General features: G+C 37.1%; 1 protein-coding gene across 1 annotated transcript in view; it reads left to right on the top strand.

Moving 5' to 3' along the window:
• The window catches only part of NALCN (sodium leak channel, non-selective), a 326,977-nt gene that overhangs the window by 290,750 nt on the left and 12,391 nt on the right, over positions 1 to 23,836 (top strand). Inside the window, exons 27-36 of the mRNA XM_077155855.1 lie at positions 2,973 to 3,079; positions 7,872 to 7,992; positions 8,078 to 8,176; positions 16,559 to 16,652; positions 17,185 to 17,291; positions 17,501 to 17,575; positions 18,279 to 18,398; positions 21,351 to 21,419; positions 22,344 to 22,492; positions 23,335 to 23,428. Coding sequence (XP_077011970.1) covers positions 2,973 to 3,079; positions 7,872 to 7,992; positions 8,078 to 8,176; positions 16,559 to 16,652; positions 17,185 to 17,291; positions 17,501 to 17,575; positions 18,279 to 18,398; positions 21,351 to 21,419; positions 22,344 to 22,492; positions 23,335 to 23,428 — 1,035 coding nt within the window. The remainder of the gene's footprint in view (positions 1 to 2,972; positions 3,080 to 7,871; positions 7,993 to 8,077; positions 8,177 to 16,558; positions 16,653 to 17,184; positions 17,292 to 17,500; positions 17,576 to 18,278; positions 18,399 to 21,350; positions 21,420 to 22,343; positions 22,493 to 23,334; positions 23,429 to 23,836) is intronic.

Below are 23,836 nucleotides of genomic sequence, written 5' to 3'. Positions count from 1 at the left end.
TTCTAAAAGTTATAAAATACAGATAGTATGACATCTTTGTCCAGTGAAAATATATTATCAATTATATTATCAGTGAGAATTTCAGGAAGTGACAACCTTGGGAGACATCATTAATTTGGGCAGACCTTGTATTATTTCACAAATCACCTCGTAGATGGCTGCTTCCTTCACACTCCTCCCCAGAGTTTCCAGGAGCATCAATAACCCTGAGAAGGCATAGCAAAGAACATGGTATGAAGGTCACTGTGTACCAAATTAGCTAATGAAGTAAGTAATGAAGAGCTAATGCATTAGTCCACAAGCTTCTATGAGAAAAGATGGGTTATTTTAGAACCACAGTGAAAAGAGGCCAGAAAGATAATAACAACATTTCAAGACAAAGCCTGTTAGGAATCTTGGGTGACTCAGTATAATAATAACAGCCCAAGACTTCTGTGATTTTATGTGATCTACACGTACCCAGCCCAAGCTAAAGATGGATGACTTGTATGGGGACAAAAACCCACAGTGGGATGGATGAACACACAGACATCAGGATGCATGACCCTCTTTCCTAGAGCAGTGGGAGTTTCCTAAGGAGGCCTCAGAATAGTTCACTCTTGTAGAGACCAACAGCATCAAGCAGAATAATTGAAAAAAAAGTTCATAGTGAGAAGTGAGTGGTCTGTGCCTTTACATCAGGACAAGCTCTTTTCTAGTCCCAATAGAAGAGGCCAAGGACAAGAACATCATGGAATGAAGAGGACACCATGTCTCAGAGCTTCCGCCCGCTTTCTAAAAGTAGAAACAAACTCAGGGAAAAGCAGCAGAAGCTAGATATGCCAATGTTTGATCATGAAGCCCTAGTTTAAATGCAACCAAGTTTCAGTTATGGGAGCTGTGTTTTTCAGTTGGGGGGTATTATTTTCCTGACATTCGCCTAAGCACTTCCCTCCTCTGCTCCCTTTATTACAGCTTGGCCAGCAAATATTAAGACCACTGTAGTTAGAAGTATGGATCCCAGAACTTAGTTGTCAACACTCTGTAAACAAACTCCAAGGACACATTTTGACAAAGAATATTAACTGCCAGTTATGTTCAAGGCATCATGGTAGGGAAAATGAGGAGAAAAATGAAGAGATCACTGCCTCTGCTTTTGTAACATGTTCTGTCCAATCAGAATGTGTATTTCATTTTCAAGCAAATGTAATATGAAGTCAGGAGTTAAAAAGAGCCTGAGAGAAGCAGAAATAATGTTTAATTTTATTTCAGTTGTGGGAAAGACCATTGTGGGGCTCCTGCACAAAGGAAGGTTTTGTGGAAGAGGTAGAATTTGAGATGACAGGAAAGGAACTTCCAAACAGGAAGATGTAAGTAGAAGGAGAGAAAATGTGCAAGGAAGGGTGCATAGGTAGTTCAGTGGTTAGAATGCTTGCCTTCCATGCGGGAGACCCAGGTTTGGTTCCCAGACCATCAAAAAAAAAAAACTGTGCAAGGAAAAGTTATTGGCACAGTGAAAAGGAACAGAACAGGGATGAAATGACTTTGGAACAAGGAACAAATGGCTTTGGAGTCCGGGCTTCAATGGGAATCCTACTTTAGTAAATGTGATAGCTATAAAGATTAAATTAGCTTCCTTACATATAAAGTATGGACCCTAACCTCCAAGAGTAAATTTTGATTCCACTTCCCTCCTATGTAGAACAGAATTGAAAAAAACAAGGTAAAAAATGTAGGTGAAAGAGAGATCCTGGAGGACCTTGAAGACTAAAGTGTTTGGAATTTCTCTGATGAGAAATGAAAAGCCATTGAAGGGTTGTGAGCAGAGGAATCACAGGCACTTCTTATGCTTACGATGGATGCAGCTCTGTCTCTAATGCTACTATCCTTGCCCGCATTCTATTGAAGAGGAAAACAGGACAGAAAATTAGAGTAACTTGCCCAAGGTCACCCCTGGGGTACGTAGGGAAACCAGAATTCGAGTCTAAGCAGCATGGCCCCATAGCTTAGGCTCGTAACCTGGACACCAGGCTGCCTTATCCAACCCAAGGTGGGCTCCATTGGGCTTAGAAAGACAAACCAAGCAGACGCACTGAGACCAAATACATCATGGGGGCCGCTATAGGGTGCACTGTAGTGCAGCCATTGAGATAGTATAGTAAATGAATATGCATGGTTTAGCAAAGGTAGTTCCAATATATTTTTGACCAAAAAATATAAGTGGCTGTAAAAGTGTAAATCTCTGTGATCTCACATACATGCATAGGAAAAAAAAGCCTGGAAGGATATACACCAAAACATTCATAGTGTTTGTTGCTGGGTATGTAAAGTTTGTTTGCTTTATTTATACAAGTTAAATATATATTATTAAGTTAATGTCATATTATTTTGCAAAAAGTGTTTTTTTTTAAGAATTTTATTGATAATCCTAAAAAAGGTAATGTTGGCATTGACAGAATAAGTGAAAGTAAGTGTGGAAACATAGACCATGAAGGGTAGGGAAAAGCGCACAACCACTCAGGGATTTTGATGTCAGATTACTGGCAGGATGCTGGTGTTACTGAAAGAAATGGAGAAGCTAAGAAGAAGCAGGTTTTAGAATTAAAGATGACTTTAAACAGATTATAAATCTGAAGTTCGGTTGAAATATTAAAGTGATCAAAAAGTTTACCATATACACTTCCCCAGAAGAGAGTTTTAGGCTCAAATATCTGAAAATCATAGTCAAGGTTTAAAAATGTAAAAAGGGGAAAGTATACTGCCTTTATTTTCTATAGGCAAAAGATAAGTCAAAAACATCTTACTAATGTTTTCAGCATCAATTTTTGTCTAACTATCTCCAAAGTCTTGTTATTCTTTGCTCCATAGCTGGCCACATTCCTGTTATGATTTAAAAGACCTTTGTTATTCTATGTAAAAAATGTGTCCTGTTTTTAATCTTTTCTGAACTCACTTTCTGACCAGGTTTCCCCTCTTTTTTTTTCCTATTTTAGGAAGATTGTAATGGCATATTCAGAATTAATGTAAGTGTGTCCAAGAACTTAAATTTGAAATTAAGACCAGGAGAGAAAAAGCCTGGATTTTGGGTACCCCGTGTTTGGTAAGCAATTGTTATTATTAAAAAAAATAGTCTGAAGGATGCTAGATTTATCAGTATAAGGTTTTAAAGCAGTGTAATATGGCATGCAACTAAGCATAATTCTGTTAGGGAGGTTAAAATGATTCTAAATAATACAAGACAGCACTGAATTACAACTGAATGCAAAAGCAAGTAAATCAGAGAGAAAGTGGCACATTGAACTTCATTCGCTTCACTGCAATTCATGAAATATAACCTCAGATAAGCAATATGTTTCTGTATTCAAATGACTTTAAAAATTAGTGCGACTGAGAGGTGCCTGAGTCATTCAGTAGTAAAATTCTTGCAGGAGACCCGAGTTTGATTACTGGCCCATACACTCTAGAAAAAAGAAAGAAAGAAAGAAATTCTGCTACTGTTGTTCCAAGAAAGGGATGTTCACATGGAAAAGAATAAAATGTGCCCCAACACCACCACCACTGCACAGCAAATGGGAAAATTAGTGAGACTACAAAAAGGGGGTTCTATCAAATTAAAACCAAATTCTCCAAGATTATCGATTGATTACATCCCTGATCCTTTAGTAGTGACACCTCTTCTCAACATGTAAAAGTCAGAAGCAGCATTGCCTAGATCCCTGTAGATTGGAAGAGGGAACGGAGGAGAAGGAAGAGGTACAACAGAGAAACTAGGATTTAACAAAGGAGCAGGACTGCTGAATCACTGTGTTAGCATTCTTCCTAGCCTACGGGGTTTGGGAGCAGTTTAGGAAGAAAAATCTGAGATGGTGGAATGGTAGCCTGTGACAAACTCTGGGACGTGTTCTGTAACTACTGGTTGAAGTGTGCTTTAAAAATTATTGCTTTTTCTTTCTTTACTTTCTATGTCTGTTATATTTTACAATAAAAAAGAAATGTTTAAAAAGAACAAACAAAGCTAGTCCGGAAAAAAATATTTAAGAAGGTAACTGAGTTCTTCCTAACAGTTGTAGAGAACTCTAAATCATGAAGCTATTTCAATTTTAAAATCCACCTACATCAAAGGATTTCCATTTTTGAAAATACAGAGGGAAATAATCAGTAATATAATTGATCATGAGATCTGAATCTCTCTTTAAAATTCTTTCTTCTTGAAAATAGTTTTCAAAGCATTTACATCAAAGCTAGTAGCACCGATAATTTCTTTATTGCCTATTTTACTAATAAGCAAAAATAGAATCTCTAAATCTGCCTCATTGATGAGTATTCTGTCAATTCCCTTTGTCCCTTTAAGTTTTTAACTCTATTTCTTTATTTTGTTATAGCCTCTTAGAATAATGAGTGAGCAAAGAAACTACTCTGCTTTGTCACAATTGATGTCCACTCCTAAATATCAAAACTCTTTAAAAGGAATAACATTTAATCCAGCTGTACCTTAGGACTCATTGTTACCTTGCTTTGGCATTTCCATAATATGAAATTCATTTTTATAAAAAAGGTTTTATACAACTTATATTGGATTTTTATTTTTAAAACACCCAAGAACTATGAAAAAAAAATCAGTGATTGTGTGCCTTGAGTTTGAATAGAGAGGAATATAACACATGGGGATATCCCATCCCAGTGCAAATGGAAAAGTAATCTAATATATATTAAAATAAAAAATTAAAGAGGCATAAAAGTTTTTGTGAAATGAAAATTCATTATTATACTATAAATAATGTATAGGGGACAGTAAATGAGATTTTACAGCAGGAGATATCTATAAATATAAGATTTATGAAAGTGTCTCATGTAACCATGGGGATGTAGAGTCCAAGGTCTGTAGGGCAGGCCATGAGCCGGCAGTTCCAATGATGGTCCTCAATGAACTCTCAGGAAGCTGGCTGGCTGAAGCAGAAAGAGTGATTGTCTCTTCTAAATCCTCCTTAAAAGCCTTTCAGTAATTAAACATAACTCTTTGCAGAAGGCATTCCTCTTAGCTGATTACAAATGCAACCAGCTGTGAATGCAGCCAATGTAGTCATGATTTAAGTCCATAAAGTGTCCTCATAGCAACAGACAGGCCAGCATTTGCCTGACCAGACAACCGGGCACCACCACCTGGCCAAGTTGATACATGAACCTGGCCATGACAAGGTGCGTCATACCCCAGTTATGAGGACCCACAGGAGGACCACTTGATATCAGAGATTGGCAAGGCAAGGAGAGATGTACCAGTGGGCAAGCTGTTCTTCATTATATTACAGGATGGGATTATCTTCTGTTACCTGAGAGCCAAGTAGTCATTCTCTAGATTCACTTGGTGGGAGTCACCTTGATGGAACCCTGCTACAGAGGGCTAGCTGCCAGGGAGAGGATACCTTCACCCAAAGAAGTCTGTTTGTATGTTTCCACGAGCAGGGGTTATATAGACCAAAGACTGCACACTCACTGCAGGACAGGAACAATGGGGGACCCCCTGTGTCAGGACTGTTTTGAAGGAATCCAGAAATGCACACCATGCCATAACAACAGCTACAGTGGCCAAATTCCAAGGAGCAGAAGATGCACCAGGCTTTAACTGCATCTCTTTAATTGACTATACCCTACCACAGTCTTGTAAGAATCAGATGATGGCTTGAAAAGGAGATGGGACACTTCTTCCTATCTTGACACATGACTCAGGCTTGAGCTGCTGAGGATGGGGTCATTATATGCATTAATCAGATTTAAAGTGGACTGAAGTCTTTTAGAATGACACTGATCTTAAGCTGAAAGTGACGAAAAATCCCTCCCCAGGAAGGAAGATGGAATATACTTGAAGACACTGTTGGGAGAAAATTAAACTTTATTCTAGTTGTCCCCTATGGTATTCAGTCTGCTCCATGACATCAGCTACACATGGTTTTAAATATCAGAGTTAATTGAACTGAGATGTTTTGTGTAAGTTATTATTAAGGATTTCAAATTCAATGACCTTTTAAAATCATAAGAGAATAAAGGGCATCCCTTGAGCATCATACCAGTAGCATTTGTCAATTCATTCAGGATCTCATGTCTTGGATTAGTTGTAGTGAAATAAAAATCCTTGGTCAAATAAAATGCCAAATGTAATATGATAATTTTTACATTTTCCTTTTTCAGAAAGCTCATCAGGAGTTTGCAGCCACAATTTGTGTAATTTTATATTGCCTTAATCAGATCTTGTGATTAAGAAAATAAGTTATATGTGGGGATTGGCCTAGAGGAATGCTTTCATAATTATAATTTAGGACATAAATATGCAGTATCTAATTCAGTAGAAAGCCTGGTTTCTGTATTCTCTCTTCAGAAGAATAAATTCATTTTCTACTGAATCATTCTGAGATTTGATGAGATCAAAATTACCTCAGTAAAATGGAATAAAATATAAATATTGTGTGTTTTATTTTAAGCAGAGGACTGAGATATAGGAAAATTGCATACATGGGAGAAAAATCAACAAAGGATTCCATTTTACAGTAAATATTTATTGAGTGTTTACTGTTTGCCGGTTTATTATACTTGACACCTGGGTGCAACCATAAGTAAGCCATGACCACTGACCCTGGGGGCTTGAAGTTAAGAGAACAGAGAAAGAAATTACCAATAATTTAATATTAAATGTTAATGGATCTGATACTATACAGTTATACCCTTAAGCTCACCTCTAGTTCACCAAAAGCTCACCTCCATGTAATTTGGGATCACACAGTCATCATTGTATTTGAGATTCTGATTTAGTTGTTTACTAAATTATACATAAAATTATATATATATATATATATATATATATTTTTTTTTTTTTTTTGGAGGGGGTTTGCATGGTCTGGGAATAGAACCTGGGTCTCCTGCATGCAAGGTGAGCATTCTACCACTGAACTACCCATGTGCCCTAACCACCCATGCACCCTTAAATTATATTTTGATATTCTTTTCCTGTAAGCTCATTTATCAAAATTTAACACCCATGATTTAATTGTATGAAAGTACAAGAATATTCTCTTAGATTTTTTCCTATCAACGTTTCCTTTAGGGATTTTCATTTAAATTTAATATACTAAATTAAATACAAATATAAAAAATATAAATCCACTGCGTGTGTAGACAGAAGATTCTGCAGTGGGAGCTACAAAACTGTCAATTGAGCACACTCAGAGTTTATAAGAGAAAATATCAAACTGCAATAGAGTGATCTGAAACATTAGACTGTGAGCAAAAATCTTTTGCCAATTCAGTAACTTCTAACTGCATCATTACTTTACAACATAGCATTCCTAGTGATGATATAGAAGGAAATAAATGTAGGAGGAAATAAATATAGAAGGAAATATAGAATACCAGATTCTACTCTGTTTACACTTTTTGTACTAATACAGAAATTCTAATGTATGTCTTTAGCAGGGTTTTCATTTATAAAAGTATTTTAAAATTCACATTCAAAATCCAAGTTTCCAAAAACAAACAAACAAACAAAATCCAAGGTCCTATTTTTGAAAATCTTCTATACAATGTCTAACTAGAATATATATGTCTAGTCTTCAGAGTGACTAGAACAAGCCAGAAATGTTGCAGAACCTGTAGGGTTTTCAACGCCACCCATTGTAAAATGGAAGTTGTTTAGCATTTTGTTGTTTTAAATTTAGAACACCATTATTACCCAAAGAACATAATAAATTATACCACATTAATTCATTATCATTATTTAGCAAATGAATTCCCTATAACCCACCTTCCCAAATATATCTTGCACCCAAATTGGAAAAGATCACAGATTTTTCCTTAGGGTGCTTCTCATCGGAATTTCACACCATGTTTCTCTTTCTGAATTGCAGGGCAAATCCCCGGAACTTTAATTTTGACAATGTGGGAAATGCTATGTTGGCATTGTTTGAAGTTCTCTCCTTGAAAGGCTGGGTGGAAGTGAGAGATGTTATTATTCATCGTGTGGGGCCGGTAAGCAAGCACATCAAATCTTTTCAACGCTTCAAGAGCTGCCTTCATTTTCTTTGATGAATAACCATATTTTTCATTTATGCAGATCCATGGAATCTATATTCATGTTTTTGTTTTCCTGGGTTGCATGATTGGACTGACCCTTTTTGTTGGAGTAGTTATTGCTAATTTCAATGAAAACAAGGTAAGAATTCTTGATTTGAATACCACAGATAGTTCTTTTTCTAGCCACTCACTTTGAGGTATTTTTCCACACACGGCATGAAGCCACATTAAACTGTAATGTGACTGGTGTAAATAATCTCTATAACCATTTTATAAGCCACCTCATTGCTGCCTTTCAGACGCATTCTTTAGAGTACAATCCTCTTGCTAAATTTACCCTTTTGGTAGCGCTGTCATTAAATCACTGACAACACATCGCCTATTGTTCAAATTGAAAGGATGTGCAGCAAGTTATTAAAATACAATAGCCAAAAGGGATTCACTGATTGCAGGAAATTCTACTTTCACAAAATGTAACTCCTATGCTTTTTTTTTGTAGCTAAGTAGGTGAACTCAGAATTTTGAAGGGGTGGGGGTTCAGGGGGAATAAATTTTTATATCCTAAAGCACAGAATGAAAAGAAGAATTGCTAATTTCATATAAACCGTATGCACTTTATGAGCTCAGGAAACAAGGTGAGTTCATAACTGCTCCATATGATCAGTACAAGGACTCACAAATGAGGAAACAGCAAGTGTGGTTTCTTCTCAAAAAGTGAATTTGTAGATAAAGCTTCTGTTAGAGCTCCTTGATGAGATGCAGGGATTTGTCCCAAACACCACTGATGAGCGCCCTTCTGGGTCAGCGTCAGTCTTTAGGAATCACACATCTACTATTGTTGCGCGAAACCAGGGACAAGGCTGCAAGCCTCCAGGAACTCAGAAACAGAACAAACAAGGGTTGAGACTCCGAAGTTTCAGGAAATAGGGTTTATTTGTTCATGGCCATAGGGCTCAGCGGAGTAGCCTCTGAAAGCCTGAGACCCAAACAGGGGCTGACACAAGACTTTCTTATAGACAAAATGGCTCGTTTGGGACAGGGATTTTTCAAATATGGTAACTGGTGATGTTTGAGGGAGATGATTGGCTGCATGCCAGCCATCAGACCCAGAAGGATTGCAAAGCTGAGTTTGCAGAAGCGGATGAGTGGTTGTGGGAATTCTCAAAACTGCAGTTTTGACCATCCTCGAGGCCTGGGAGACTTTTCAAAGAGGGAATGGCCCGAGTAAACAGGGGCCTACCTGCTGCAATAAGAAGTGGCTTTAACAAACAGGGGCTGCCTGCAACACCATGCATTAAGGGTTTACATCTATCTCTAGCAATGCTCACAACTCTGAAATGCATGAAGAAAAAGAGGCATATGGAGGTTAAACGACTTCTCTGAGGTTCATAAGGAGTAGAAAGTGGGAGTAGAATTCAGAACCAGGTCTGCATACCATAGGGTTTGTGCTTCTTCGAATGCAAGAATATAAAAATGTTGGCCATCTTTCTGCACTGAATTAAAGCTAGATTTGCCTACAAAGCTCAGGTTGTTAGATGTTATTCACACCCCCAAAGGATTTGTGCACATTCACACGAGAGCTCTTTGGCTTGTGTAGCTGCTTATGGGACTGTATCTTTCACTGTCTGTAGATGTAACGTGTGTAGTAGCATTTAATCATGTCTACAGCTGCCACCAGTTGATTGCCACCTTTGAAGTATGGCCTAATAAGTATGTCATTTCATCCAGACATTCAAAGAATGTGATTTGAAAATCCTTCCTTTGGGCCCCAACGCTACTCTATATGGACTTTTAGAGTTAGAAAGCGTGGTAGAGACCCTGTGGCCCAGCCCTCCTCTTTTACTTCCTAACACATTCAGAGATGAGTCTCTTTAAGCCCTACAGTAGATTCAATTTAATGCCAAGCAGCAAGAGGAAATGGGTCTTTTTAGATGCCTTTGAGCTGTGTGATGGAACAGACACTGGGAATTTCAGAATCTGAGCAGAAGTTAATCAGTCAATTAACAGGAGAGTTTAGGCTCTGCTTGCTCAAAATGCCTGTGGACCAAACGACTTCCTCTGTGCCGTCACCTGACTTCAAGAGCTGTAGGTCCTAGGGGAGTCCAAAATTCAGCAACATGAACAGAAAGACATAAAATGTTCAATAAGTGGGAAAAAATGCGTAATTAATTACAACTCTTGAATTTGGCAGAATGGCTGAAATAAGCTGGATAACCAGAGAGGACATGCTTACAAAACTCATTGTATTTAGCACATAGGAAGAAAGAAGCCTCATGGCTGAGAGAGGGAAGACATATCTTAAGCTCAAATGGGTGCTTAGAGAAAGAGGAAAATTAGAAAAAATTGTGTTATCTAACATTACAGACTTCATTATTTAATTTGAGATGAAATTTCTAAATGATGGGAACCTTTTAGAGATATCTTTTCTGCAGGCTTTTGGAAGGTAACACATAAGTTGTTATTTAAGTCATGTATTCATTTATTATTCACTCAGATTTATTTTGAGCACCTGATAGGTAGAAACATGGGTCTTGGTGCTGAAAACATAATGGTGATACTAAACAGATAAATATATCTGTCCTCATGGAGTTAGTAGTCATATCTGGAGATATTGTAATAGATTTCCAAACATATAGGTAATAGATATAAAGGTATTGGAAATAAGGTACGGCTTGGAGGCAATATTTTCACAATTCAGAATTATGCAAGGCAAGACACATAGACTCTTGGTTCTATAAGAATGTCTTCTTTAGAGAATGGAATCTTCTTTTAAAAGTTCAAAGTCCATACCAGTAATAATATGGTTTTTAACTTTCCCTACTGTAAGACAATGTTTGGATTAATAAATTTATTTTGACAATACTAAACTATAAGAATTTTTCATATATTAATGTTCAGAAGAAAACTTCATGCTTGTTATTCTTTCAAATCCTTTCATAGATCAACTTTCCAAAGTATCTTCTTTTGTATAATATCAATTTCTATAATGTCCAAAGAACAAGTATTTGTTTTCAGTTTGTCATCAAAGTGGTTTAACAATAACAATCTCAGAAACATTAATTAAAAACAAGTATCATTAGCATACATAAAGTGTTATTAATTAATGATAAAAGAAACTAATAACCTAAAAGATACAGAATTCTTGCCCCTTAAAACGTATGGAGCAAAAATTAACCAAATTGTGAAAAGAAGTTAACAAATTGAAAATCATAGCAAGAGATATTATCATGTGTCCCCAAACTCATAAATCAGACAGGGGAAGAAAAGAAAATATGAGGGGCAGGTCACGGTGGCTCAGCAGGCAAGAATGGTTGCCTACCATGCCAGAGGACCTGGGTTTGATTCCCGGTGCCTGCCCATGTAAAAAAATAAATAAAAAAAAGAAAATATGAGATTTGGACACAATAAAGAAATTTGGTTTAATGGACACATAAAGAACACTGAAGACAACAATATGAAAATATGCATTATTTTCAAGTACAGCGTGCATCCTCTACAAGACCATAAAATAATCATCAAAGAATCAGTACTACAGTGAATGTGTTCTCTAACTATAATAGAAGAAATAGCAAAGAAACCTCATACCTCATAAATATTAAGGCACCATTCTATATAGTTTATGGGTTGTGGTAGTTAGCTTCAGTTGTCATCTTGGCCAGGTGAAGGTGCCTAGTTCTGTTGCTGTGGACATGAGCCAATGGCATCTGAAGATCGTCTGTCGCTGATTACATCTGCAGTTGGCTAGGAGGCATGCCTGCTGCAATGAATGATATTTGATTTAAGTGGCTGGATGCTCAAATGAGGGAGCTCAATGCAGCACAGCCCAAGCAGCTCAGCATATCTCATCTCAGCACTCACAGCTCAGCCCAGGCCTTTGGAGATGCAGAAAGGAATCACCCTGAGGAAAGCTGTTGGAACCCAGAGGCCTGGAGAGAAGGCCAGCAGAGATCGCCCTGTGCCTTCCCACGTAAGAAAGTGCCTCAGATGAAAGTTAGCTGCCTTTCCTCTGAAGAACTATATATTTTTAACTAAATAAATCCCTTTTTATTGAAAGCCAATTCGTCTCTGGTGTGTTGCATTCTGGCAGCTTTGGCAGACTAAAACATGGGTTATAGAAGAAATTATAGAAAATCATAAAACATTTCGATGTACGTAACAGAAAGTACATCACAAGGTACAGTTAAATCAACAATTCAAGGGACATTTATAGCTTAAAATGTATGTTAGGGAAAAATCAGAGATTACATAGTAATATATCAAATATCCAAATCAATAAATTATAATAAGAACAACAAAGTAAAACCAAAGAAGGTAGGAGGAAGAAAATAACAAAGATAAGGACAGAAATTGATAATAAGGACAACAAAACAACCAGAGAAAAGTTCAAGAATGACAAAGGCTGGTTTCTTCAAAAAAAATGTCAATAGATAAACCTCTAGTAAGACTGAACAAGTGCAAAAATGTAGAAAAGTAAGCAGACTATAGTAATTAAAACAGCACAGGTATTGTCACAGGGATAGAAAGCTCCACAACACAGCCATGCATTTATAAAACAGAAGTATCATAACAAATCAAAAGGAGAAGACCATCAATAAGTGATGCTGGATATCTGGCTATCTATATGTGAGAAACAAAACTCAGATCCCTAATTCACAGAGTACTTACAGATGAACTCCAGATAAGTTAAAGACCTAGATTTGAAAAATAAAATTTAAGCCATTTTTTAAACCATGCAGAATTTAAGACTCTGGAGTAGTTGTAGATTTTGTGAACTTAAACAAAAAAGTAAAGTCCATATGGAAAAAAAAAATTACAAAATAGTTTACATTAAATTAAAACTTCTGAATGATAAAATACATTATAATCGAAAGAAAAATGCAAGCTAAGATTAAGAGAAAATATTTGCAACTCAGATAACTGATATAAGATTAAGGTCTAGAATATACAAAGAATTTCTCTAAAACAGTAAAAAGTAAAGAGCAAAATAAAAATGAGCAAAGAATATGAACATGCAGTTCACATAGAAAGACATGGAAATCACCAATAAACACATAAAAATATTTAATCTTGTTAATATTAAAACAAAATTAGATATATTTCACACCAATCAAAATGGCCAAATAAAAATGTTTAGTTATGTCGCGTATGGACAAGAATGTAAGAAAATGGAAATACATATATACTGTTGATAGGAAAATTTTTTGGTTATTGCTCTTATGACAAAGATTTACTATGGAGAAATTTTCATAGATATTTACCATGAGATAGTACATGTATTTATTGCAGCATTGTTTATAGTTCATGAACCTAAAATGAATAAATTGGGCCATGTGTGTATAGTAGACTACTATACAAGCAGTTACAATGAACAAATTAGACCTAGCTATGTGAAGAAACATACTTTTCAATGAAAATAAAAACAAACTGCAGGGATAGTGCGACGGTGGCTCTGTGGCAGAATTCTTGCCTGTCATGACAGAGACCAGGGATCGATTCCCGGTGCCTGCCCATGCAAAAAAAGAAAAAAAACTACACACGTCTTGGTTTGCCAGGCCTGCTGTAACAAAGTGCCATAAACTGGTTGGCTAAAACCACAGAAATTTATTCTCTCATGGTTCTGGAGGCTAAAAGTCCAAAATCAAGGTATCAGTAGGACCAAGCTTCCTCTAGAAGTAGAGAACTCATTCCGTACCTCTCCCCTGGCTTCTGGTGTGTGACCAACAATCCATTCCATTCCTTGGTTTATGGCAACATAACTCAATCTCTGCCCTGTCACATGGTTGGCTCTCTCTCTCTCTCTCTCTCTTACTGCCTGTGGCCAAATTTCCTCTACTTATAAGGACACTATGTCATAATGGATTAAGGGTCTGCCCTAATCCAGTTTGGCCTCATTTTACTCATAAATCTTCAAAGATCCTATTTCCAAATTGAATCACATTAACTAGACAGGGAGATAGGAGATATATAAAGGGGGGGGCATATAATTAAATCCATAACAGCACATAGGCACATAATGGATACCATTTATACAAATTATTAAAATTCAAAACAAACACATTCTTATTTATTTATACATACGTAAGTAGCAAAAGCAAGGAAACATAAAATGGAGGATGTACTCCTGAAGAATTGTCATCAGGTCTGGGAAGAAAAGGGAGAATAGGGTTAGAAGTGGGGGTGATTTTAGATACATCTATTACATTTTATTTTAAAAAAAGTAAAAAGATCTGAAACAAATACAGGAAAATGTTGGCATCTCTTAAGTCTGGGTGGTGGATTTCCAGGTGTCATTACTTGTTATATTTTCATGAGGTCAGAGAGTTAGGTAGGCCCTAGTCTAGACTGGACCATATAAGTCAGGATAGGGAGTTTGGATTTTATTCTAAATGCAAGGGAAGCTATTGAAGGATTTAAACAAGTGTCATCAGATTGAAGGTTGTGACCAGGTCGCGCTGGCTGCAGTGTAGGGACTGGATCATGGCAAAGTTGGAGACAGGGGGCAAGGAGGCATTAGAAGGCTGTGTTGGAGCCTGAGTGAGCGATAGGGGGCCGCATACATTTTGCCTTATTGGCAATCATTACCATGGCCATTCTTCAGAATAACCACAGGAGCTTTAAAAAGTACCCATGCCGGGGCTCTTCCCCCATTATTCTGGTGATTTTTCTCTAGATTGGACCTCAGGCATAGATATTTTTTAAAAGCTCACCAGGTGAGACCACTGCTCTGACAGCCTACTCCTGCTCTAACATTCTGTGATTCTTCCCGCCACTTTCACCAGCACACAAAGTGTACCCCACCTCCACCCCCTTCACAGTCCTAGCAACTTATAGTCTCAGAAATGGTCAACACAGATGCAAATCTTCATGAAATTTCCAGAGATCTTGTAGCCCTATAGGCTGTTCCAACTACCCAGAAAAACCGTGATTGATACTTTCTATAAATGCAAATTTTAGGTTTTATTTCTATTGCCCTTCTTGGTTCACTATTAAAAAATGTAATCACTAAATAATAAGCTCTTTGATCATAGAATCTATATTATTGTTGCTCATAGAGAATGCTACCGTTGATAATCATAAATGCTGTTGAATAAGTGAATGGGGGGCAATCATTTTTAATAGTTGAGAGTTTTAAATACTGGCCAGCTTAACCACACAAAAAGGTGTCCTAATAAATAATTTTAAAGAAATCATTAAAATAATAATTCATAACAGTTTGCATCTGCCAAATTCCCAGAGATGTTTTAAAGATGGTAAGTACCCAGGGAAGCAGAGGAGCAGAGGGAGAAACTCTCTCATCCACTGCTTTTGGGGATATAATCTGACGCAACTTTCTCATGCAATTTCGAGTTCTGCTACTTGAAATTCTAAAGAAGTAATTACGGATATGTGAAATTCAAAGATATTTATTGCAGTCTAATTTATAAGAGCAGAAAGTAAAAACAACTTAAATGTCCAAACGAAATAAAATCTCCTGCAATTATTAAAATAATGTTTAAGAATATTTTAGTGCCATACATTCAAAAAATCAAAATATTTTAGATGGGAAAATATGTTATAAGTGGCATGCACAAGATGATGCCTTTTTGTAAAATATTTGCATGTTAAAAAAGGGTCATATAGGTAGACACAGAAATGTTAATATCTTGATGGTAGAATTATGAATGATTTTGTTTCTTCTTTTTATTTTTAAATGGTTCTACAATGAGAGCATATTACTTTTGTAATAAGAAAATAAAAGATGTATTTTGCCAGATTATTTAAGGGCGAAAAATTCCATGAATCTATTTCATTCATTATTTGAAAATCTTTTCTGAAAACTTCTTAAAAAAAATTTCCACCTTCCTATTATATTTCTGACTTTAATATATTATGATTTGATATGATGTATGATATAATATAAAGTAAAGTAATATAAAGTAAGGAATTACTTTATATTAAGTTACACTATATTATATTCTGTGAATGTACATCTTAATCCACCACTCTACTACATAATACAAATGATCTTATCCCATTTAGCCAGTTGTCATAGCACTAATTTTTTTAAAGATCAAATTCTATAGCTTCATGCCACTTAAAATAGCTTAATGATTAAAATTAAAAAAGACAAAATACCTTAAGCTCGAAGCAGCAGCATTGACAAATAGTAATTTTACTGCATCTTCTACAATGAAATGAAAGGAATACAGTCATATTAGACTTAGTATCCTTCTTTGAAAATTTAATCATATAGAAAACTGTCTTTAAATTTTCACAAACCTGAACATTATACATCTACAAAGATACAAATTAAAGGCTGCTGAATACTCTCTGATACACGTGGCTTTCATTTTTTGGAAATTTTCCTCAAGATCAGGTTTGAGAATCCTGGACAAGTGTTTTTAAACTCTTGAGGTTTTTGAAGAATATCTTTATTTTAAACCCCGAAATTGGTTTTGTTTGTCTCACCACCCCATTTGGAAGGTTCTTGGTGTACAGTACATGACAAAGGGTCTTTTTCTGCTTTCCTATGTTTATTAAGGGGACGGCTTTGCTGACTGTAGATCAGAGAAGATGGGAAGATCTGAAGAGCAGACTGAAGATTGCACAACCTCTTCATCTCCCACCTCGTCCGGGTATCAAAGATATTCTGATTTTATTCATGTTGGGCACTAGTGTTCATGATTCCCCAGGAGTCTAAGATTTAAATTAAAATAATAATCGTGAGGCCACTAGGAGGTTGTGCATAAGTTAATATAGAAACAGGCTCCAAACTATAGATCTCTCCATCAGGCTATTAAAATCAAGCCAAAGGCTGTGCTTCAGTGCTTTCAGGATAAGCCTCAATGAAAAAAAAAAAAAAAAGAATTTTTAAATAAAATATATTTGTGCTTGCCTTTTAAAAGTATGAGTGAACTGTATTAAACTGACAGAAATTAAATGATGTGATTCTCCTTCCAATAAGAGCGGCGCCTTGCACTGTCGTTTTAAATATTCAGAGCCAGCCATTCCTGCAAAACACTTCACAATAGATTGAACTGTAGGGAAAGAAAAAAAAAGAAAGAAAGAAAGTAATGGGTTTTCAGATGAGCATTAAAGAAAAGGAAAGACAAGAAAGTAAGTGTGACCTATGTCTAAAATGCCCTTGCCTAAACCTTTCTTTTACAGATAATGATGGTTTTAGAGCTAAAATGTATGACATAACCCAGCATCCATTTTTTAAGAGGACCATTGCACTACTCGTTCTGGCCCAGTCGGTGCTGCTGTCTGTCAAGGTATTTTGTTTCACACAAAGACTCTGGGAATGAATTTTTTATCCATTGGTACATCCAGAACTATTGAAAGCTGCCGTATGCATGTACAGGCTGTGCTCTTCAGTATTAAAATCATAATCCACAGTCATGTTAAAGTGGGAAGGGGGGAGGGCGGGGGTCTGTCCGGGTCCCACCGATGCAGGAAAAGCCTTGTGTGCTTTCTGTTGCAGTGGGATGTTGAAGATCCAGTGACGGTTCCTTTGGCAACCATGTCGGTTGTTTTCACCTTCATCTTTGTTCTGGAGGTACGGTGATGAGTCAGCTGGCTCTGGGGGATGCCGTGCACAATTTTAAACTGAAACTATGTCCTCCTTTGAAGCCCTTACTCTCAGCTAAGCGTCCCACTGCCTTTGAAGCCTTTTCGTTTTTGGTAGCATGTTCTTACAACATTTCCTTTTCTAGGGTGTTTTACTTAATTTGAACAAAACCTCGCTTTATAATTTAGATTTTGTTAACTGCAGAAAAGCTGCTGTGGTTTTGTCTAAATGTTGGACTGTTTGGTTATGTGAGCTAAGGTATTTATAGCAAACTACACAATCCACTATAACTCAGGGACTCAAGTTATAATGTAGTGGCAAAGGGAGCTGGCTCAGAGGTATTTGTGCTTGGCCCAGCCAAGATCGTTTTCATATAAGGGCCATATCGTGTTGCCTTCCAGGCCAATCCTCTTTGGAATACAAGCAGACTTTTATTTCACCGTGCACTGGTTGGTTATTACCCAAAATCCATGGTCTGTCACTCGAAGAAGAAAAATGTCCTGCTATCAGAACTAGTCATAAAGCAATGAGAAAAGCATGTGGGGAATATTAACTTGTAATTTGGTTGGCTTAAAAAAAAAATCGTATGGCTCAGTAGTAAATGTTTCATTTTGGTTACCTCGTCCTAAAAATATATATGACATGTTCTGAACACTCAGCCTGTATTAACTTCCTTCACTTTTTCCCCCAGGTTACAATGAAGATCATAGCAATGTCCCCTGCTGGCTTCTGGCAAAGCCGAAGAAATCGATACGATCTCCTGGTGACGTCGCTGGGCGTGGTGTGGGTGGTGCTTCATTTTGCCCTCCTGGTAAGCGCGTAATTAAATTTAATTTTAGTTCATAATTTCAGTCCACTTCGTGTCTACCTGGTATCCCTACTTCCAGTCTCGTTTCAGTGCTTGTCAAACCACTCGTGGGGGTTACATTAACCTCCCTAAAACGTAGCTTTGATGGGGACGGCCCTCAGACCTGCTTGCACATCCATATGCACACACACGTGCACGCACACACCTACACTCCTCACAAGGGCGGCCCCTGACCCTGCAGTCGTAAAGGGTGTGAGCTGGGAAGAGAAAGACCTTGAAGGTTTTCCGGTTTACCCCACTCATTGTACCGAAGGATGGAAATGAGAGAGAGAGAGGCAGGGTGACTGAAACAGAGAGATTAAGGGACCTCTAAATCCACGCATGCTGCCATCAATAGGTGTAAACCCAGGATTTTGGAGCTGAAGTGTATAATCAGTATTTCACATCCAGCTGCCTTTTGTCCAAAGCACATCATTCCTCGTCTCTATACCTGTGTTCTCACTATTTTGCTTAAAATGCCTTCAACCTCTCTACCCTCCCTTCAGTCTGAGGTCTGCTCAAAATCTCTAGCTCTTGGTTTACTTGATCAGGAGTAACCTGGAGCAGTGTTGTCCAACAGAGATGTGATGTGGTGCACAGATGTGATTTACAATTTTCTAGAATGCACACTAAAAAAAGAAAGAAGAAACAGATGACATTAATTTAATAATATATGTTAACCAACCATATCCAAAATATCAATATATTAAAATTAGAAATGAGATATTTTACTTTTTTTGTTTGTACCATCTTCCATTTCAGGTATATTTTGCATTTACAGCACATCTCAGTTTGGATCCGCCTCTTTTCAAGGCTCAACAGCTGCATGTGGCTAGTGGTTACTGTGTGCGACACAGCCCAGGTAGAGGAGGGCTAGCACCTAAGTCTCTATAGACTCCACCATGTCCCAGCCTTAATCAAGCTATTTGTCAGCAATGATCCTGCGTTTCCTCATTTTAAAGTTATATCCCTGAACTTGGAGATGTAACTTCATAATCCACCACCTACCCCAAGCAGACCTTACAAAGATCAAGTGAGATCATGTATATGATGCTTTCTCTAACTGTTAACTATATTACAACCCCTTTCTTTGATCCAGCCAGAGGTAATAGGATGCATTATCAGTTTTACTTGTTTTTCCCTGCTCCCTTCTATCCATCTACCCTTTTCCCATTCACTTTAATATTAATTTCAATTTAATATTTAATAGCCAGAAAAGATCCATAAAACATAGAGCCCATTACACATCAGAAAGGGCTAGCTTCGGTATGCACCTGCTGTGTCCATGAACTAATTGCGTGTTCCTCTTTGAAACAGTGTTACTTCCAGCATGAGGGGCTGTGCTGAGCCTGGATGAGCTCCGGGTTATCCTGATTCATTTCCTCAAGCAGTACATGGTTTTGAGTGCTAAAGATGTGCAAGGCGCTGCATTAGGAATTGAAAACTGTAATGAGCCAAAACAAAGGCAATTGCTGCCCCCCTTGAACCTTATAGCCTGGAAGTCTGTATAGATGTTCATGAACAATAAAAAATAAATGAGAATTATGGCTATGGTGAAAGACATGAAGGAGAGACGTGTTCCTGGGACGGCATATACTGGCTTCATCAGAGAGGGCCAGAAAGGCACCCGTGAAGGAGTGATGATTGAGCATCTTCTGTAGGAAGAGGAAATGATATTTCACGCAGTGTCCTTATGATGAAAGAGTGCAGGAACTTAAAGGAGGAGAAAGAGCGTGACTGGAATAGAAGGAGCAAAGGGAGCATAGTACAGGCTTTAGATGGTTAAGAAGGTGGCAGACTTTGTAGTCTAAGCTAAGGATTTTGGTCTTCATCTTAGAAACTGGGAGAAGGTATCTACAACAGGCCTCGAGGTAACATGGGAAGAAGGAAAAGCAATGCCCATTTTAATCTTTCTCCAGCCAAATAATGTCCCAAATCTAATTTACCCATCCCAGCAGAGGAACAGAGGTTACCTAACCCTGGATGTCCACAGAGGGGAAATCCTAAACACAAAACACCAACTTGCCTATTCTGCCGAACTGCTTTTGTTCTTCTCCAAGAACTTCTGGTCTTAGAGGGATGTGCATTCTCCACTTTATTTTGCAGTGGACTATTGTGAAGGAAGGTGCAGTCTTTGTTCACATTCAAATACACTTATGTGTAGACATGGACACATTCATTTACTTGTACCTCACCACATAGCTCATGGGCCCCCCTTCCCAAGGGTCCCTCTGACTGTTGTTTGGCTAGTCAAGCCTCCTAGGGAATAATCATTCTTTGGCATCAACTTAATACCAAAGTTATTATTCAGTCATAGCCAGTGGGATCTTTGTTTCTTGGATGAGGCAGAAGCTTCCTTAGTCATAAGGGATATGGAGTCATTTCTTGCTGCTAATCACACCCTTGAAGAAAGAGCTGGACGTGTTCCTGAGACATGAGGACTTCTCTGAAATCAGCTTAGGATAATGAAGATGTAGCCAGTGGTCTTAGAAGCCTTCAAAATTCTTGAGAGAGAATGAATCTGACTTCTGGCAGTTTTTTCCAATGTCAGACAACCCTCTTTGCCAGGATACCTTTATCCCCTGTTTCACCTTTCTTGGGCTGCATTGTTATCCTATGTATTTCTCTTCCAGAGCTCAAAGGAGCTGGTTGCTAGTTTATGTAAAATAAATTTTAAAGCACAGCATTCAGCTGAGCAAATCAGAACCCAAAGTTTCATTTAAGATTTCATTTATATCTAATATTTATTCATGAGTTTTAGCAATGACCTTTTCAGCACCTTTTTAGATAAATTTCTTATCTATTTTATTAAACTAATTATTCAGTAGACTTCACAGAAGACTTAAAATGAAAAATGGAACTGTGACAAAATCTTTTGTGCAAATTATGAGAGGCTCTCTTCTGTTTAAATTTCAGAATGCATATACGTACATGATGGGCGCTTGTGTGATTGTCTTTAGATTTTTCTCTATCTGTGGGAAGCATGTAAGTACACTGTGAAGAATCATTTCAGAGGTTATATTCACGTGGAACAAAGGAACTGTAATGAACTTTAGCTGTCCTTCTGGGTCCTCAGTCTTTGTCAGTCAGGACTGTGGTCAACAAATTACTAGAAATCATAAATTAAGATGAACAAATATTAAATATTAAAATGAATCAGCAGTTCAGTTATCTTGTGATATGTTTCCTACCACTTAGGTTGTTTAATTTATTCTTTATATTTTCTACATGAATTAATGATCAATAAAAGAGAAAGTACCAACTGTGAAAGCAAATGCCAGTAGTCTTTTTTAGTGCTTCTTTTGTTGTTGTTTTGAGTAAAGTTAAGTAACTTAACTGAAAGAAAAATAATATTCATTTTTACATGGTTCTCGATTTCTTTATATTCTTTATTAGTGTTCATGCATACATTCCACATAATTTTTCCCATTTTAAAAATAGCATCTCCTATTTTGTTACTAATATTATTTCATGTGTACATTACACATATCCAGGTAATCAATATATTTAGCATTTAACAATCCTGCAGTATCACAGCATTGATTAAGTTTGTTTTTATGAAAGTCTATTTGTGGAAGAAATCTAAGTCTACTTGCTATAAGCCAAAAAATGGAAATGTGTAGGCCTTAGCATAGAGAACTGGGGAGCATGAAAACAGAAAATGGAGGCCTAACAGGCTTAGGGCATTAACTTTCATTTGACTGAAGAGACCCAACATCCTAAAGTATGAGTGGATTGTATCTATGCCTGATGGTTTTTGAAGAGTAATCAGATTTAATACCTAATTGCAAGCAACTTTCATATGCTGTCTTTGAGAGTCACTCTGGTGCCAACCTGCTTAAGCACTGTTTATTGCTCACATCTTGCCTGGCTTAATAAATTGAATATACTCGCTCTCTTCCCTTCCAGGTGACATTAAAGATGCTGCTGCTGACGGTGGTGGTCAGCATGTACAAAAGCTTCTTCATCATAGTGGGAATGTTCCTGCTGCTGCTGTGCTATGCTTTCGCTGGAGTTGTTTTGTTTGGGACCGTGAAATATGGAGAGAACATCAACAGGTCAGTGTATATTTATCCTTCTATTCAGTTTTCAAGGAAACTTATTTTAATAATAAAGTCATGATTTAAGACCTGAGTGTGTTTTGTCAATCAAAGACTAGGAGGGCAGCAAACAATTGGAAATGAAAATAAAATAAAATGGCCAGGTTTTGAAAGACACTTTTCTAGTTGAAAAAGGCATGCAGGTTTACTTTAAAATCTTTAGAACATTTTCGGAAAAAAAGGAAACACAAAAAGAGCCCATAACTGCTCTGCTCGGGGACAATCACTTCTACCACCCTGGTGAGTTTCAGCATTTTTTTTCTACCCATAGGTGGCCAAAAATGTATATATTCTTTTTTTAATTAAATAATTTTACATGGCTTTCAGGATTTTTTCTTCCTTTTTAGCAAAACTTAAGAAGTGTGAGCACCAAGAATAGTTATTATATATGAAAAGCATGTTTCAAAGCTAATCTTAAGTTTTATGGAAGTATTTCATGTTTTAAAAAAAACTTGACACAACTAGATGTATACAGATGTGTCTTGTTGCAGAAATGTCTTATTTTTGCTACATGGCTGTCCCACCTTTTATAGCATCATCTATATGAACAAAGGAATCATTTTTCATTGCCAAGTCTTGCTCACTCAGTCACTCGAGATGTATGACAAGGGATTGATAATTCTCTGCTCAAGATGGGCTATTCAGATTGCTAGGAGAATGGGGGCAAACATAAATAACAAACAAATAAGATATAACTTTTATAAATGTTAATTTAGGAACACATTTGCTGTAAAATCGTTTGTTTTGGTGGTGATGAACCATACAATTCACATCCTGGGTTTTTTTTCCTCTTAAATTAGGCATGCAAACTTTTCTTCAGCGGGCAAAGCTATTACTGTCCTCTTCCGAATTGTTACAGGAGAAGACTGGAACAAGATAATGCACGACTGTATGGTAACTATCCCTTAATCATTAACACTGCCTCGATTTAGGATGAGGATGAAACTCTTTAGTAGTACATTATCAGTAGTATAATCCCTCTTTAGCATCAACTCTTTGTGTACAAAAGTGTATCCTAGCCTTTTAGTCTATAACATTCCATTCTTTTATATTGCAAGGTATGAATATTCAGGGGAAAATATTCAATTAACTCTCCTTCAGCTGTTGCAGTTCTATTTAACAAACACTTATTAGAGGAGCATTTCTCTTATCTTCCCACCTTTAACCTTCTCACAGTCAAGTACAAACAGGGGAGTTCCACTTCTTTAACTCTTTCAACAGATATTGAGCCCCTGGTTGGCAGTAGGCTATATGCTAAGTGCCAGGAATAATAGGAATTCAACAATTCCAAGGTATTCTCAA

This window comes from Tamandua tetradactyla, chromosome 4, assembly GCF_023851605.1.
Source record: "Tamandua tetradactyla isolate mTamTet1 chromosome 4, mTamTet1.pri, whole genome shotgun sequence".
NCBI classification, from domain to species: domain Eukaryota; kingdom Metazoa; phylum Chordata; class Mammalia; order Pilosa; family Myrmecophagidae; genus Tamandua; species Tamandua tetradactyla.
The sequence above is the reverse complement of the archived record's forward strand: the minus strand, read 5'-3'. Positions and strand labels throughout refer to the sequence as shown.